The 13674-nt window shown below is 42.3% G+C and overlaps 1 protein-coding gene across 1 annotated transcript in view; it reads right to left on the minus strand.

The window, feature by feature from the left end:
- The window catches only part of btbd9 (BTB (POZ) domain containing 9), a 13119-nt gene extending 394 nt beyond the window's left edge, over nucleotides 1-12725 (minus strand). The window contains exons 1-11 of the mRNA XM_010774772.1: nucleotides 12607-12725; nucleotides 11432-11640; nucleotides 10511-10874; nucleotides 8501-8768; nucleotides 7564-7783; nucleotides 6058-6177; nucleotides 5221-5330; nucleotides 3612-3801; nucleotides 3196-3303; nucleotides 2981-3059; nucleotides 1-1626 (exon numbers count right to left, since the gene is read on the minus strand). The exon at nucleotides 1-1626 is cut by the window's left edge and continues 394 nt beyond it. Of these exons, the coding sequence (XP_010773074.1) occupies nucleotides 1387-1626; nucleotides 2981-3059; nucleotides 3196-3303; nucleotides 3612-3801; nucleotides 5221-5330; nucleotides 6058-6177; nucleotides 7564-7783; nucleotides 8501-8768; nucleotides 10511-10874; nucleotides 11432-11616 (1884 nt within the window). The 5' untranslated portion in view covers nucleotides 11617-11640; nucleotides 12607-12725 and the 3' untranslated portion in view covers nucleotides 1-1386. The remainder of the gene's footprint in view (nucleotides 1627-2980; nucleotides 3060-3195; nucleotides 3304-3611; nucleotides 3802-5220; nucleotides 5331-6057; nucleotides 6178-7563; nucleotides 7784-8500; nucleotides 8769-10510; nucleotides 10875-11431; nucleotides 11641-12606) is intronic.
- Between the last annotated feature and the right edge of the window lie 949 nt (nucleotides 12726-13674).

Raw genomic sequence — 13674 nt, forward strand, 5'->3', positions numbered from 1 at the left:
GGGGGGGGGGAGTGTGTCTTTCTACATTAACCTGAACAAACCCTTTTTCAGTTCTCGGGTCGGTTATTAAGGAAGACTTCATCAAACTACGGGTGCTCTTCTAAAATGTAGATGGCGATGATTTAAGAAGGCGTATAGAAACATCGGCGGGACAGGTTATTCACATCCAATAAAAAAAGGAGTTCTGCAAGACGAACAACTCAGAAGTGCAACATCAGGACACACAACAAACAAACCACAGCACTGATAGCTTAATTTAAAAACAAAACTCAAGAAAAAAAAAAAACACACACAAAAGACAGCGAGAGTGTTTAAATAAAATCAACATACAAACAGAAATCCAGCACTCCAGTACTGAACTTCAGTCGGAGGAGCCAAGCTGCAACCTTTATTTCTGAGTACTCGAGTAAAATAAAGTGCCGGTAGCAGCTGCTCGTGGATCTACTGAGTAGAAACCTTCTTCCTAGCAGCACTAGTGCATACACAATTTGGTCCGAACCACTCAAACCCAATCTTTGCAGCCTAATTAATGTCCTACTCGTTTGTGCTAAGCTATTCCAAGTGTTTAAAATACTAAATCCAGAACGCTGAACTCAATCTAGTTCAAGTGAGGTTTTTTCTTGACGTATGAATTTGAATTATCAAAAGAGTCACACCAGATCAGGACCAGAGACTTTGTGTCCGGGCGTGAAGGCCTTTCAGCAAATACTTAACAGTGATTACTTACTATGCAAATGCATAATTGGATTAAGTGCAAATTGCATACAAATGCCACAGAGTGCATTCGCTCCAAAGCTTTGGCAAACATTCGAACGATTTAAATCCAAACTTTGAAAAATACTTGATTGCTACTCTGTTAGCTCGATGGTATGAAAAGTGAGTAGTCGCTTTTTAGACAGATTTCATAAAAAAATAGCTTGTTTATGGAAAAAAAATCCATCTCTTTTGGGGAATATTTACTCGTAAAATTCAGATAGCGACCCATCCCTTCCAATACGGTTCTGACGCACTTTGGTGGAGCAGAACGACCGCGTTTCCGTGTGAGCCTGGTCTTCGGAGAAGTACGAGATCTCACTTTTTCAAGGAAAGAATTTGCAGCTCCAGAGTACCTTCACCAAAATGTTGGAGCAAAGATGTAACGCCTAACCTTCTGTTTCAGAAGTGGGAAGACTGGAGCCCTAAACGCTGCTGCTGCTGCTACAGATACACCAGTCTCTAATGTTGCACTAATGACAGAAGGATCACGGGTAATGACAATGAGACGGTCGCCTTTAGCAGCGCTGTAGCAGTGCATTCTGGGTAATGAAGGCTGTGCAAAAATGGCATTCTGAGGTGAGCGTTTTTTCTCCCGCCCTCTCAACACTTTCCCGACGATAGGCCCAGGTTTTAATGGTGGGACTGGGAAGAAGATGAGGAGGAGGAAGAGGGGTGGGAGGGCTGGGAGGACTGGGAGGGGTGGGAGGACTGGGAGGGCTGGGAGGGCTGCAAGCTGTGTGTGCGTGAAGGTCGCTGGGGTCGCGTCTGCGGAGAGGCGGAGTCAGGATCCGAGGCGTCCACACCCGGGCTGCCTTCATTCACGTCTGTGTCCAACTGGGCCGGAGACTCAAAGTGAACGCAGTGGAACACCTGAGGAGAGAAAGACCTGTGTGAGTCTGGTGAGAAGTGTAAAGTCTTCTCATCGTTATTAGCTTGTAGCAGAATTGTATTAGATTGCAAATGAGATAAGATAAAACAAGATGGGCCTTTACTGATCCCTGTTGGGAAATCCAGGTGTTGTAGCAGCAACCGAATAAGACAGAAACACAGATAGTACACATGGGATAATAACAATACAAATACAATAGGAATAAACATGTAGTAATAGTACGAGTACAGATACATAAGGTTAAATATATCAGGGTAAACCTTTTAAGACCTTTTTTAAGACCCTTTCCAAACATTATAAGACCTCATCGCCACTTGGAGTTTAACCGGTTACCTTGGCGACACACTTGACCTCACATTGACTATATACAGTAATGATTGTCCTTCCTCCTTATCTTCCAACCATTTGGACGCAAACTTGCATTTCCCCATAACGATGTTGCTTAGCAACCGGCGTAAACGGACCTTCGCGTGCTATCAAGCAGTGAGCGTGCGATGTCCTGTTCAGATGACGTCAAATCCAACGGGATGCCATAAATAAACTCCACAGAATCACACTACACACCTACGCCATGATTACATTCAGGCAGACTGTAGAATACAACCTCTTTGGACCATTTATATACTTATTGAAAACAAGCTACAAAATGGAACACCTTGGAAAATTCCGTTTAATACTTTTTAATTTTTCGCTAAATTGATTTATCAACTTTTAATACTTTTTAAGACCCCGCGGACCCCCTGAAAATAAATGTATATTGCAGATAGCAGATAGATCATTTCAACAACCTCCTAACACTCCCAAACGAATAGCCGGAAAACTACTTAATGTTATTTATTTACAACACCTTTTAATATTTGCTTCACTTTTTATTATTATTCTCCTACTTATTCATCTATTTATTTACTTATATGTCTTCACTTTTATTTATTTGTTTGTTTTTTAACATGGAATCGTGCTCCTTTGATTAAACTTGTATCTCTAGGGGTTTTCAAGGTAAGGGGTGCACCGCTCGAGTTTTGCCTTTCTGAATGCAAACAGTTATATAAACTGTACTGGGTCTTTGAGCATGTTTCCCTCACTGATCCTGCTGTTATGTTAAATGTTTGTTTCTCATGTATCGTGTCTTGATATTTGTCTGTTGATGTTACACATGGAGCTGCTGTGATGCAAGGAGCATTTCAGACTTGATATGATCATTAAAGTATTATCGTATCGTACACAGTGTACCATCTTTGCACTGGTTGGATTCAGGAGGAACCACTAGGTTTGAACACACTCTTAGTTTCCCATTAGTAGACACAAAGAGAAGCCTGTTGATTAACTGTGTTTCACCTCGTTAGCAGTGTTGTGAGTCCCGACAATACGGATGAAGGAAGCCGGCTGCTTATCAAACTTCAACGTCTGCCATGACCTGAGAGAGAGGGCGGTAAATAAACAACAACAACATATGAAACCTTGTGATTGTATATCAGTTAGCATATGTTTTAAATTGAGTATAGGTAACAGGAGAAAGTCACACTGGGGTAAAGACAGTAGAGGAGCCTCACCGACATGCCGCCCTGGTCCGGTCCACCACCTTGGTCCACTGCTGCTGGGTGGCGGAGACCTCGATGTAATAACTGTAGGAGCGCTCATCACAGTCCCACAGCAGCAGCCTGGACAGGAAGTGAAGGAACAATGAACACTACTAATCTGTTTCAAAGTAAAAATCTTATGACTGTGCTATCCATCCACCTACCTACCTACCTACCTACCTACCTACCTACCCATCTACCTACCCATCTACCTACCCATCCATCCACCTACCTACCTACCTACCTACCTACCTACCTACCTACCTACCTACCTACCTACCTACCTACCTACCTACCTACCACTCTCTACACTACACACTTCCTCTTTGTGAATCTGCACAGCTCTGCACTTTGAATATAGTATTTGATATTGATTGTGATGGATGTACCTGAGTGATCCGATGCTGTATGGCTGAGCGAGTTGGATGACGATGGCTCCGGAGCCCAGCTGGTGGCAGGTGTAGCCCGAGTCCCAGTCGTAGTTGTGCGTGTCGCCGTTGAGCAAGGCATTTCTGCTGCGGCTCACTCCCTCGATGACGCTGGCACACGATGCGATGGTCGCCACGTTCTCACTCGGCACTGCAGACAGGAGGTCGTAACATTGATTTGGGGGAAACCAGTCTTGCCAACATTAGTTTTACTGTCATTTGAGATAGTAGTTTAAATGAATTGAAGATAAAGTAAAGTGCACTTATTGGAAAAACACTTTGGTTACCTAAGGTAAGAAAATACTTTATTTATCCAGAAGGAAATTGTTGTGCCAGAGTTACAAACATACAATAAACACAGCTGCGTAATAATAAAACGGTACACTAACAGTGCAGTAAAAAGAGCAATGAAATAACTACAGGAAACAGACGGTCACATCATGAATGTAAATATCAACAGTATTTAGTAGTGCAAAAGAACGTAGTGGCAGATATACGTAATTGCACGTTATCATAGAACATTATCAATAATAATAATATTGCACATGTTATATAGCAGCGAGTGTTTTGTACCTACTACTTATATAAGTTTACTTTAAAATGTTGCTACTCTCTCTCTCCTGAGAGCCGGTCAGTATCGTCTCATGCAGCTCACTGATCCAGTAATGAGTGACCCGACAGTGAAGAATAAACCTATGTATAACTAGTTTAGTTTGTTCCAGAGATAGATTAAATAGCTAAGTGTGTTAGGTCTAACTCTTACGGCCCGTCCACACAGCAGCGTGCGTTGAAGTTTGCCGGCGGGGGGGGCTGAAACTCGACCAACAACCAATCACATGAATCTCCCGCCCCGGACACACAAGCACGCGGTGTGATTGGCTAGAGCTTGTACTGGCATATGATTCGATTGGCTGACTCTTCCGCCGAAGTTTCAAAAGTTGAACATTGCTCAACTTTCGTCGCGAGCAAATCTACGCTTCGCTCCCACAATGCAGTTCTGCGAAACCCTGACGTCACCCCATTCAAAGTGAATGGGCAGAAGCGTTGAAGCTTTAACGCACGCCGCCGTGTGGACGGGCCGTGAGTGTGTTGCTCCGCTCTCCGGTCCGTCACAGCGGGTGGAGCTGCAGGGTTTCTGCTTCACACACGTTGCATACCGCTATCTTTGTTTCATTTTCGGACACCTTAGAATACTGCCAGACCGGGGAAGCCATCTTGGCGAGCTTGTTTTGTCCCAGAGAAAAGTGTCATGTATTTTACGTCATGTGATCGGCTCTCCTGATCGGCCTTTATAGAGAGCACCAATCGATCGGCAGAGAGTGAATATTGGCCAATCGATCGGAGCATCCCTAATTATTTTTTTTCTATGTATGTGTTCTCCTTTAATTTAGTTGCATATGTGCTTTGCCACTTCATATTATTACGCCATCAACTCATTTCAAATGTGACTTGTATCTGCATTGTCCCCCATGCTGTAACAATGTAACACCTCCCCACTGTTGTAGAAGACATAATGGATTTCTGATATGTAGCAAGGACTAAATGTGTTGTTTCTGTGTCTGAAACTTACCCAGAAGCCCGCTATCCAGGGTAAATGAGCGGTTGGTGAACATGCACTCAAAAGCCACGAGGTGGAAGACCTTGTTGACCGTGTTGTGAGTTCCCACAATGCGAACGTACCTGAGACACAAAGAAGGCAGGATGTGATATAGAAACACTATTTGATAAGACTGCATTAGTTTAACCTAGTAGTGCCGAATAAACCCGGTGCCTAGCGGTATATCTATTGTGTGAGAATTTGCCTTAACGCTACGGTTGGTTGGTTGTGTTAGTGTGGTGATGGTGCCGCACCATTTTTTGCATTAGTCAGTGCAAGATTCAATCTCAAAGGAAACAACTTGAGCTATCTTCTGATTTGTTGGGAGGTTTACACACTCTTATCTGGAACCACACATGCCCACAACACCTTATCTAACATCTGGAATGTCTCCGCTTCACCTTGATTTGTGTAACAAGGTGGAAACAAGTTTGAACTCTAAAGGCACCGAAACAAGGTACTGACTTGCTTTCAGATGTGGTCTTATGTCCTCTCTGAAGTAATTATAATGTGGTTTGTAAACACTGGGAATACAATCTAAATCAAGTACAGTCAAGCTGCTCAAAACTCACTGTATTTGCCATGAACAACTGATATGGCAATTAGGGGAAAGGGCACACACCTCATGTTTGGATGACAGTGATTAGTTTTAACTCGTGCTCACACATTGCCTGGCTTGAAAGATGGTAAATTAGGGTTCAGTTCTTATGTGTGAACCCTGGTTTATTGTGAAAAGGCAGGTAGAACATGTACGAAATGCTATAGCTTGGGTAAAGGGATAATAACTTCACTAGAAGGCAAATGTTTTACCTGCAAACTCGTGGTGTGAAGAACAGATTCTGCCAGGAGCGACAGAGGAACTTTGAATGATCAACAACACGAACCCAGTCCAGCTCATCCATAGACACCTCGATGTAGTAGGAGTAGGACCTAAAATAATCAGGGATAATATTTAAAATCCACACACACACACACACACACACACACACACACACACACACACACACACACACACACACACACACACACTAATGATAACCCCCCTTACCACTCTGCCAATGCCAACACTCACTCAACTACTTTTACAAATCATTGAAGAAGATTTTTTTTTTAATAAATTAGTTTTTCGGCAGAAGGGGTTAGATTAAATAAGTGTCTTCCCTTCCCTTTTGTGTAATTAGATCATTTGTTTATTTATAATTTATAAGTCAATAGAGAGGCGAAGGCCCTCCCTTTCCGGGGAGCTCCATGGGACCGTATTTCTGAAAAAGTATGTATTGAAGTCAATGGAGAGAGAAAGATTATCTTTTGATTCCGTTTGAATTGTGCCACGAATTACACATATGATGTTTGTGAATTTAAAAGATAATTTTGCAAGTCAAACAAATAAAAATGTGTCGTAAAACTGTGACGTAACACTTTGTTTGTGTGAAACCGCTCAATGAACTACATCTCCCGTCTCGCACCACACACCAAGACGGCCGTCACGTTGGCACATTTCACTTCTTTCTTTCAGAATGAGGCGGAAAGTATTAAAAGAGGTGAAAATCACTCCAAGTCTGGGCATGTTGAGAGCTGTACACACACACAAGGGGAGTGAGTCGGTTCCGTAAGAGCCAGCATGCGGGACCGGGACTCTGGGATTTGTAGTCTTTCTTGTATTTCAACAGTTTTACGACAAACTGTGACTTTTTTGACATGGAAATTATTGTTTAAGACTTCAATACATAATTTTTCCGAAATAAGGTCCCATGGAGGTCACCGGAAGGGGAGGGACTTCACCTCTCTATAGTATTTTTGTTTATCAATTTGACACTGCTTAAGATTTTACAGTATCATAATTCTCTTGTTTCGTTTCATTATTATTTTTTGTATTATTGTTTTACACGTTCAAAATAAATCAAATCAAAAAATCAAACTAGTGAGTGCATGCTTATTAGAAGAAGCCTGAACAAATATAATACAAATGTGTCCAAAAATACATTTCCTGTTTGTCTTTCACTTCCTTTTAGATTCAAGATTCAACAGTTTTATTGTCATGTGCACAAAGCTACAGTGTAGAAATGGCAATGATCATGCTTGTCATATGTCTCTCTCCATAGAGGCTGAATCATCATGTTAATCACATAGCTATCATATGCCTCAAACAGTCCTGATGCTCTTCTAGGTAATCACACATCCTGTCATGTTCACAGCTACAGTTGGGATACCTTTGTTAGCATGTTGCTCTGATGTTGGAAGAGGACATTCAGTATTTTCCCAACACTAACGGTGCAGTAAAAAGAGCTAATTAAATAAGCAACGAGCGTGTCTCACCGGCTGTCTCGGTCCCACAGCAGCAGGCGCATGTGGTTGACGATGGACGACTGGCCCAGTTTGACCTGGATCCCGGCGCGGCAGTCGTCCTCGATGGGGTGTCTGGAGAAGCCGTGGTCCAGGTCGTAGTTCTGGGTGTCTCCGTCCAGCAGAGCGGACTTCAGCTCGCCTTTCACCACCTGAGCGCCGTACTTCATGGTGGCTATGTTCTCCTCGGGGACTGAAAACCAAGAGAAGAAAAAAGAAACGAATAATGGAGGAAGTAATCAGCCCTCAGCAAGTGAGGTAGACGTTGAAGCAAGTTTTCATAGTGGCCAAACGGCGGTACTACAGAATCAGAATACCTTTATTCTTCCCACAGAGCCAAAGACAGTTTAATGCTAACTAAGAAGCATGCATAAAACAAATATTAAAGATTATTACAGATTAGGTAATTACACAATTTACAAAATACAGCCAGGTATATATTGCACAGGAATTAACGGCATATATATATATAAATTGCACATAGTTGGTATTCAACAACCAGGGGTGTTATAGTCTGTGTTGTCTGTCTGTGTGAAGAAGAATACATTATTAATGGAGGAAGTAATAAGCCCCCAGGAAGTAATAAGCCCCCAGGAAGTGCGGCGGACATTGAAGCAAGTTTTCATAGTGGCCAAAAGGCGGTACTACAACTCCTGTGTCAAAAATACTTCTTCCCATTGACTAACATTGGGAAAGAGAATCTGCGGATAATTTTTTATAAGCTAAATAAACTACAGAGTATGAACTATTTTATAGCCTTTATTAGAATCATTAGGTCCTAAGAGCTTATAAAATGCACTCAACTCAACTGCGCATGCTCTATGAGCTACATACGAGTACCCTATACATATATATGGAGAAACACAGGAATAAACTATATGAAGTGCTTGATTTGAGGAGGAGCACTCACTGAGCATGCCGCGGTAGTTCAGGTCCATGTTGCGGCTCTCTGACCGGGTCTTGATGGCGTCCAGCAGGTCGTCGGGGGTCAACAGACCCGACGGTCGCACCGTGTTCAGCATCTCGGTCAGAGTCATGAGCGGCAGCCGCACCGCCGCCATCACTTCCTGGGTGTCCACGCCCTCCTCGTGCTGCCGGCACCAACGACTCAACGCCAGGAAGATCTCCTTCTCTGTGGCAGCAAACGAGTCCCGGCTCACCACCGTCAGCAGGGCCGTCTGCAGACAGAGACGTTTACTTAAAGGTCACCTATTATACAAAATCCACTTCTCCATGTCTCTTCTACATCAACATGTGTCCCCTCTTCTTCATGTCTCTTCTACATCAACATGTGTCCCCTCTTCTTCATGTCTCTTCTACATCAACATGTGTCCCCTCTTCTCCATGTCTCTTCTACATCAACATGTGTCCCCTCTTCTTCATGTCTCTTCTACATCAACATGTGTCCCCTCTTCTTCATGTCTCTTCTACATCAACATGTGTCCCCTCTGTGGAAAGAGACTCTGAAAGTTTCAGGAACAAAGATTCTCTCTCTTTTTGTCCCGATCCATTTCTATAAAAAACCTGTCTGAAAAATGAGCTGATCAGAACTAACCCCAAACAGGGCTGAAACAGAGGGGATTATGGGTAATGCTGCAATGATCTATTTGGTGTTTCAGCCAATCAGAGACAGGCTCTGTATATATCTGAGACCTGTGATATATTAATGAAAGACAGTATGATAGGGGACCTTTAAGAATTANAATGATCTGTTTGGTGTTCCAGCCAATCAGAGACATGTTCTGTATATATCTGAGACCTGTGATATATTGATGAAGAACAGTATGATAGGGGACCTTTAAGGATCGTTCCAAAAGTAAAAAATACAAAGAATGTTGAGCGTCTTAGTTTTGAGTATGTTTCTTGTATTTAATTACTGTACATAAAATACTTTGGGTACTTGTTTTAAAAAAGGTCTAATTCTTCTTTTGAGTGTTGTTTTAAGAAGGTAAGAATTTGTCAACACACCATGCGTTTCCTCACACGTCAACATACATTTCTGCGATTCGAAGCAACAATAGTAGTTCTCCGTGTAATGAAATAGAACAAAAAGATTGTGGTCCAAAGACGATACCGCTTCCCTGTCTAATCACCCCCTGTCCTGCCATATAAAAGACACAGTGTTTCCCACAGAATTTGATTCTATTGGTGGGAGCTAGGCACCCCCCCCCCCTGCAAGAAAAGCCAAAGGCCCCTTAACCTATTCAGGTGGCCCACGCATCCAACCCCCCTCAAATAAGAAAATACATGCGAGTTCATGGCTACTGTAGACAACGTTCTTGTTGCTCTGTGTGGCGTTGTTAATGAGTGAGACACACCGGAGTTGAGGATCCGTGGGGTTTATTCTCCCAGAAATATCATTTAAAATTCAGGCATTTAGCAGACACCTTATTCCAAAGAGACTTACAATGACCAATAGGGACTTTCTCCCTGGAGTAACTGAGGGCTGAGTGCCTTACTCAAGGGCACACTAGTAGTGGTGTTCCAGACGGGATTTGAACTCGCAACCTTCCGATCATCAGCCCACCTCACTATCCATTATCCATTCACAACATTTAAATAAAAAAATAAATCAATGTATGGGAAACACTGAAGACATGTCTGGCACGTCCTCCCTCACAGCACATATTTGAAAGCAAATAGACTTAAATGAACCTACTTAGTATCTAAATGAACATCTTTTAAACCCTATTGTAATTCACAAAAACGAAAAGTTAAGTAATTTAAATCTAAATGCATTTAACAAATATTCAAACAATAATAAATTGAATTAAAATGGCTGGAATAATTAGGGTCAATCCGAATGATGCCACCTCTCACCTTGGAGAGCAGGAGGAACATGGTCTACTATGCAGATTACTGTAATATTTCAAATCAAATGTCATGATGACTTCCCCCAATGAGAGCATGAACCTCTCACCTTGGACAGCAGGAGGAAGCTGTCAGAGTTCAGCACTTCGGGCGCGTGTCGGTCCATGAAGGCGCAGCAGGCGGCACTGAGAGCGCTCAGAGAGTAAAGGCTGGCCACATCGAACACCGGGCAGACGTTGTTGATGTGCAGGATGGTGCGGAGGAACTCGGAGGTGGAGTCCTCTAGTGGCTGGAGGCCGTAGCGGTGCGCCAGGCCCAGGAAGTCCAGCAGAACCTCCTCGCGGGCCGAGCTGAGGCTGGCCCGGCCCGTGTACAGGTAGTGGAGCAGCATGGAGAAGGCTTCGGTGCGCGTCTCCTCCAGACACACCTCCGCCTGGGGCTGGGACTCTTTCATCCCGCCGTACAGCAGGGCCCTGAAGCAGACACAAGAAGAACCAAGTGTTAATATTTTCATCAGTGGTCATTCATTTTCTTAAAAAACGTTTTACAGTGTAAATCTTTAGCCATGGAGCTCAAAGGCTTTCTCTCTTGCCGGTTATACCACAAGGTGAGTTCCTTTTTACTTCCTGCTTCTTCACACACATGCTCTCCAGTACAGGTTAGCTCTGAGTGTTAGCGATGCTAATGTAAACACCGACCATATTACGTCCCAAACACGTCGCGCATTGTTTCTGATAGCAACTTTCTGATAGGGCCGTGGGTCCACATTTCAGATATTACGTCATATCGGACGCAAATCTGGATCAGCTCCGTTGTTCCCCCGTTTTTAGAGATTTGGGTACGGAGGAAAAGAGAGAGGGTTTTATTTTCTGACACTTGAGTTCCCAGACACACCGGGGACACATGTTTATGTATAAAAGACATCAAAAAGTGCATTTTGCATGATAGGAGACCTTTAAAAAAGGATGTGTAGGATTGACAGAAGACAACCAGTGCCAGACACTATGTTTGTTTTTTAATATGCACTTACCTGAAGTAGTGGCATCGAGCAGCCAGGATGACCCTGTGTGCCGGGAAGCGCTTCCCCTCCACGATGAAGGTGACATCGCTGTACTCCTCTCCGAGCACCAGGGCGCCCAGCTGCTCCGACAACAGGTGGATGTGGTCGATCTCCGACACAGAGGCCAGTGGACGCAGAGGGTGGCTGTTACTCATGGTGGACAGCTGCCAGACTCACATCTAGAACAGGAGGAAACGTGTCAAACTGAAAGTAAACCAGGCCTTTGGAAAAAACCCAGAGGCACAGCATTTAACTTCACTATTTGTAGCTCATCTAAATCTATTTTACTTCTAACTTCTCCTGCACTACTTGCACTTTCAACATTCTTTTAAACAGTTGTATTTATACTCTGTTTCTTGCACTATTTTTTATAGTTTTTTCTACAGTTGTATGTATTTATGTTGCATTGTTGTAGGAGCCAGGGATACTATTTTCATTGCCATATCTAAACTGTGACTGTGCATATGACAATAAAGCCTTTGAACTATCCTATGTACCACTGTAATGTACATACCATCCTATTTACTTTGCACATATTTAATGTACATACTATCCTATTTACTTAGGATAATATACATATAACATTTGAGCTATGTATTTTGCACATCTTAAATGTATATCCTATCATATGCATTTAAGTTTCTGCTGCTGTAGTATACGTCTATATTTATGTGCTATATACTTTGTGATATATGTATTTTCCACTGTAGATATGTATATGTTTGCTGTTTATGTTCCTACTTTATTCCACCTTTTAAATATGTGTATGCTTGAACACATTGCTGCAGTAAGAGACGAATTTCCCAATTATCAATAAAGGGATAAATAAAGTATCTATCAACAGTAGCTAGCTTAATGCTAACTAGAATACCATAACGGGCAGGCGTAAACACGTGTAGCTAACTTAATATCATGAAACCGAATGTAAGCCAGTGTCTGTTCTTATTTTATAGCGAAAAACGGCATTTAGCAGGTTATATAAAGAGTTATTTAGCTGACAGTTTGAGCTTTTTCTTGTTTACAGTCGCTGTCATCTGACACCCGAACAGATGCTAAGCTAAGCTAACAGATTCATATATATCTAGTTTATGATAACAGCGTGCTTTAATCTCCTTTTCTGTCTTCTTTCTGAGTTTCAAACTCACCGAGCTGCACACGGTCACTCCTGTTTTGAAGTTTAGAGGATTCAAACGAGGATGTTTGTCCAAAATATGAGAAAATTCAGCACCAAATTCACAATCCTTCCAACATCACACCAACCGGAAACTACTTCTGGGTCAACAATCAAGCACTTCCGGTTCGCGAGACAGTTTTCAAAATAACGGTCCCTCAGAATAGATGGGCAAGGCAAGGCGAGTTTATTTATAGCGCCTTTCAACACAAGGCAATTCAAAGTGCTTTACAAAGATTAAAAACCGTAAGAGCCTTCAGAAGATAAGATAATGGACCTTTATTAACTGGTTTATCTCAAAGCTGTAACTGGTACTCGATGTGTATTTTGTCAAATGTAATTTGTACAGTTGTATCTTTAATATTCCGTTATGCATGTTTCTTTATTAATATTAAGCTATCTTTGGCTCTTTACTTGCTGTAACAAATGTACATTTTGATCTGATTCTGACGAATTGTGCTCACCATAAATCAGATTTAAACATTAATCCGTGTGCCAAAGCCTTATTATATTTTTTATTTCCAACCTTTATTTAACCAGGTGAATCCCATTGAGATCATCAATCTCTTTTTCAAGGGAGACCTGCAGCAAGTAGATTACACATGAAAACAGAAAACAAAAAAAGACATCATAGCCTACAACATATTTACAGGACTACATTTACATACCTCGACAATGACTTGTGAAATTGCATAGCATCTATCCGAGCTTTAAAAACATGCAGTGGACCCAAATTGCTCAGTTTCTTTTTGGAGACTGTCAAGCAAGAGGAGCTGCGCTCATAAAAGCTTTCGTACCTAAGTCAGTCCTTGCACTTGGCACATGTACCAAAACCACATCATGTGATCTCAGGCAATAGCTACCAGCAACTCTCTGTGTGATCAGAGAGCAGATATAAGATGGTAGTTTACCCAACATGGTTGTGTAGATGAACATGTTCCAATGACTGAGCCTCCGTACAGTAAGTGAAGGCAAACCTGCCCTGGTGTACAGGGTACAGTGATGAGTAAGTGCTTTACAATTAATAACAAATCTCACTGCA

This window comes from Notothenia coriiceps, unplaced genomic scaffold (genome assembly GCF_000735185.1).
Source record: "Notothenia coriiceps isolate Sejong01 unplaced genomic scaffold, NC01 NC01_scaffold00014596, whole genome shotgun sequence".
In the NCBI taxonomy this organism is placed as follows: domain Eukaryota; kingdom Metazoa; phylum Chordata; class Actinopteri; order Perciformes; family Nototheniidae; genus Notothenia; species Notothenia coriiceps.